Below are 4,754 nucleotides of genomic sequence, written 5' to 3'. Positions count from 1 at the left end.
GGAAGTTTCCTACTTGGGAATGTTTTTCCCTTGTCTGGGCTCTGGCTGGAGGATACTTTCCATCCTCGGTTACCCATGAAACTTTGGTTGCTTCTGTCATGAATCTGTTAATGTATGCCCGTAGTGGCTTGCCTGGTCGTTGCTTAACTTCGACCAAATCTCCCAAATGCAATGGGAGTTGGCGTGAGGAGGAGAATTGCGCATGGAATTCCGAAGATAAGGTTTTCCATGAACTAAAGTTTTTAGGAGCCAACTTTAAATACCATTGCTGAGCGGCTTCCGATAGAGTGGAAGGAAAGATTCTGCAGCATACATCTCCTCGTACCCCTTGCAAATCCATTTGCATTTCAAAGTACTTGAGATGGGAAAGGGGATCTTCTCTCCCCGTATACATCTTCCACGTCGGCATTTTGAACTTGTGGGGTAGTTGCAGGAGATTGTTCTCTGGTGAGAAAGGAGTTCCGCGTGCTCTGTCTAACTCAAGATCATTATCACGTTGTCCAGCCATGCCGGGAAACATATTTTTCAATTCGTCAAGTTGTGCCTGTACGACTGGGCTGACCTGCTCGGCATTCTGGTCGACTTGGATTACGTCATCATCTTTCTGAGCAGGGATTTGAGTACGGGCTCCAGGCTGGACAATCGTCGTAATATTTTGTTCGTCCGTTCCCCTCCTTCTGTTTAGATTGTTCCTTAGGTCATGGGTTGCTCCCAACCTTTCGAACACAGAAGATCCCGGTTGCCTTAGCGATTGATTCGCTTGGTGACGGGTGGAATGGTACCATTGATCTGGTTGGAGCCATCAGGTATGACTCCTCCTGATGAATTACCAGACAAGGTCCAATCGCCTACCGCTGGGCCCACGAGCAAAACTCGTGATCGGGGATTGGGCGGCTGACCATTAGCAGTCTGGGAAGCATTCATCGTTGGATCCTTTCTCGTTTCTCCAAGGGGAATGACGTTTGGCGATTGCTGACCTATAGTTCGGTAGGCTCTTCGTATCAGCACGATGGCTTACCGACTACGATCTTCAATCTCTGCATGATGAGCCCTTAATGCCTCAATTTCTTTATCTCTCCCTTTGGCGAACATACGGGTTTGTTCGTCGAACGCGAGATTCACCGCAACATGCAGTTCGTCCTGATCATGATGTAGAGTGTTGTTATGACCCTGCATGAGTCTAAGCGCGTCACTGAGATTTTGTAATTCGGTGGCATCTCCGATCGTTGTGTGGGAGTTGGTTCTAGGCAAAACAGTCGTATTATGGATGCCTGGTTGAGTGCGGAACTGTTATTCCCAGTCTCTTGCACACCAGGCGCAATTCCATTAATAGGAACTGTTTCACCATTCCCCACGCTTGCCGGCTGTTTAGGATTAACAGCAGGCAGAACCCTTGAACTGCTTGGGTTATGCGATGTAGGATCCAATGTCTGTGAATTTGCTGGATCAGTCAGGCCTCCACGAGTTTGGACCATCGTATAGGCAGTAGGATATTGAATAAAGAGCGATTCGTGATCCTTCTCTCAATGAAAGTACCAAAATGTTGACTTCGCTTTTAGCCAACGACAATGAGTCTATTTTATAAGTGATAAACGATAGATAGTAACAGATATATGATAAAGCAATAATAAGACACAGGGATTTTATAGAGGTTCAACCCCGAGTAGTTCGGTAATAGCCTAATCCTCGTTATTTGTATTGACTTAAGATCACTGAGAAAGATTCCTTTTCTTATAGCTCTTACAACAGTATCTTTGCATATATAATTCTTAGATAATAGTATAGTCTTAGCTCAACTGCTTTTCGACCCCCTTTCCTATGCATCACTATTTATAGGGCTAGGAAGCTTGAGGAGGAAGAGTTTCCTCTCCCGTTACAATGCGTATAAATAGAAAGATCGTGGGATCAATGCTGAATACAAGGATCGTGGGATTGAGGCTGAATACACTAATAGTGGGATTGTGTGTATGTCATATCCACGTAAATTGATCCTTGAGTTATAGAGATTGTGCTGATGACTCATGATGCGAATGATGAATTCGCTAAGTGTTGGGTGCTCTGCGCGGATCGCTGAATATGTTGCTCGGGATACGCCAGCGAGGCATCCTGCTCGGCCTGTCTTTCCGAGCAGATGTTCCAAGTGGACTCCACGTGTCAACATTCTCGTGATGCCACGTCAGAGTGCAAAAATTGGGATAACAATTATGAATCGCCTATTCATATTCTGCACGATTTCCAACCGTTAGATTTCTCAATCTTTCGCTTTCTTGTCACTGAACTTCATGTATAATAGGGCAGCTCAGGCTTGTCATTTTTCACAAATCTTCTGGCTCTTTAGTGAAATCCATTTTCAGAATGGATTACTTCCTTCCTGCCAAAATATTTCTTCTGAGTTCAGAAGTTTATCCTTTCAAACTCATAATACCTAGATGCACCAACCATTTTCCAATTGTTCCTACAGACTTCAAGCCTCAACCAGAGCCGGAAACGATGGATTCCAGGGTTGTGGGGCTTCCAACCAATCCAAACCAGGGGAACCCCGAAGCCTGCCACGGCTGAACATCACAAGTGATCCCAAAGGGTATAGATCTTGTGAGCGATCTCAAAGATCCTCCTCAGGCTGATGAAAAATTCCAGAGGAAGATTGGCATGGTTTCAGGTGGATCTGGGAAGGAAGTTGGCATGGTTTCTATCAGAGAATCCAACCAACCCAAGTCCCTAACATGTGCCAGTAGATCTTTGCGTCAGCCTCTCTCCTGTGTTGAAAAATTTCCTAAGGTTGGGAAATAGACCTCGGCTTCAGGAAATGGGATCTTCTGATGATGAGGGGAATGAGGTCATTGCAGAGATCAAGGCTCTCTACATGTAGCCGGTCTTTCTCAAACTATGTGTAGGTGGTCTTTTTCTGAGCTACGTGCAGACGGTCTTTCTTGAGTTCATCGGCTTCCCCTCTCATCCTTAGTTTAGGAGAATGACTTAATGGTTTGCCCCTGGTGGCATTTTTGTGAAGACAAGTTTGTAACCAGTCTTAGGTTTTTCTTATCTTAAATGCCCTGTACTGCTTTTATTCAAACTTAATACAATTGTATTTGCTTGCGTTATTATTCACAATGTAAACAACTATATTTTGATCAAATATACAGTACTTTAAACAAAAATGCCATTATATTTTCAAAATCTGTAACAATAATAGATTAAATATTTTAACATTCAAAAATTGTTGACAAACACTGAACCAATCACATTTTGAGTTTCTATTCTAAATGATTGTACTTCAAAGTTATTTTTCTGACATATAATAAATAAAAAAAATGTCATTATTATATTTTAAATATATTTACACTTATTTTTTAAAAAAAAATCTAAAATAATAAATTTCATTTGCTCACATTGTTTTATAAATATGTATCACGCATATTTGTAAAAAAAATGTGCAAATTTTTATTTTTCCAAGATGATAAGACATTAATTAATTAAATTAATAGTTAGGTGGTCAAATTTTGATTTCGAAGGTTACAAAAGTGTTATACTTTTCAAAAAAAAAAAAAGAACTATTATTTTATATTCATAAGTAATGATAATGTGCAGTTCCAATATTAATATTTAATGCAACTGATGTGAAAATTTTGACATTTCTCAAGATCACTAATTTCAATATGTATTCTCTTTGAAGATTATTTTTTTTATTCGTATAAAATTTTATAATCACCGGAAAAATTTAAAAAAAAATGCGAATTATTTATAATAGTTTAAAACATATAGAAAAAAATTATTTATAATGGTTAATATTAGTGTATATATTTGTGTGTGGTCTCTTTACATCCACACTCTCTATCCTTGAGTAGAACTGTTATAGAAAAGATGAGTACAAGTACTCGAGTGTTGTAGGTGATCCGTCATTCCAGATCGAATCAGTTGATACTATTAACAACATCAACATAGATAGTATGGGCCATTCTTTTTTTATAATTCACCTATTTGCTAAATTTTCACGTATTCCCGAAAATCAATCAAACGAAGAATTTGGAGAATCATTGCTGGACCACGACATTGATGGTGGAGTTTGTTACGATCACATTATTTCTATTCCACATGAGAAGTTGATGAAGAGTGACAATACGGATGAAAAAGAAACCATTAACTAAATGCTCAGTGATACACATCTCCATACCTCTGTGTATCATGTTACTTATAAGATTGTTGAGTACGCACTACGAATGTGGAATGATGATTATTGTAATTTCTTTGTTAGAGTTGACATTAATGTTTTTGTTTATGTGCTTCCTAAACATAATATCAGTGATCCAGATAGTGATAGCGATGATGGATTGGAAGATGTTGCAATTGAGTTTGTAGCTTCCAGTGAAGACTCTATCGAAAAATTGGAGAAGTTTGTTAATAACAATGAAATATTTTTATGTACTATTTGTTGTGAGAATGTTGATGATGCTAAAGAAGTTACACAACTTCCTTGTAAACACCCATATCATAGCGAATGTATCCTGAAGTGGCTATAGCAAATATTGTCCCATTTGTAGGTATGAGATAGTTTAATTACATTCAACTTTCATTGTTAGTTTTTTAAATTCTTGCAATTAAAAATGAACTAATTATTATGTTTGTTTTTTTAGGTATATATATCAAGTTTTGTTTTTGTTTTTAGAAAGTGAAAAACCGAGTTTTTGCAAATGTCAATTATATAAACGAAAATATAAAACTGTGTACGTCTGCAGAAGCAGAAAATAATTATGTTA

General features: G+C 38.5%; 1 protein-coding gene across 1 annotated transcript; it reads left to right on the top strand.

Annotated features, from left to right (window-relative positions):
- The first annotated feature begins 4,145 nt into the window (after positions 1-4,145).
- On the top strand, positions 4,146-4,517 carry LOC115702199 (E3 ubiquitin-protein ligase SGR9, amyloplastic-like). The gene has a single exon (XM_030629649.2). The coding sequence runs from the start codon at positions 4,146-4,148 to the stop codon at positions 4,515-4,517; it is 372 nt and encodes a 123-aa protein (XP_030485509.2).
- The last annotated feature ends 237 nt before the right edge of the window (positions 4,518-4,754 follow it).

Source organism: Cannabis sativa, chromosome 3 (genome assembly GCF_029168945.1).
Source record: "Cannabis sativa cultivar Pink pepper isolate KNU-18-1 chromosome 3, ASM2916894v1, whole genome shotgun sequence".
Classification (NCBI taxonomy): domain Eukaryota; kingdom Viridiplantae; phylum Streptophyta; class Magnoliopsida; order Rosales; family Cannabaceae; genus Cannabis; species Cannabis sativa.
This window is presented reverse-complemented; position numbering and strand designations above follow the sequence as displayed.

What these genes read in the sequence shown, in the direction of transcription:
- LOC115702199 (XM_030629649.2), top strand. Translation starts at nt 4,146, where the DNA reads ATGCTCAGTGATACACATCTCCATACCTCTGTGTATCATGTTACTTAT.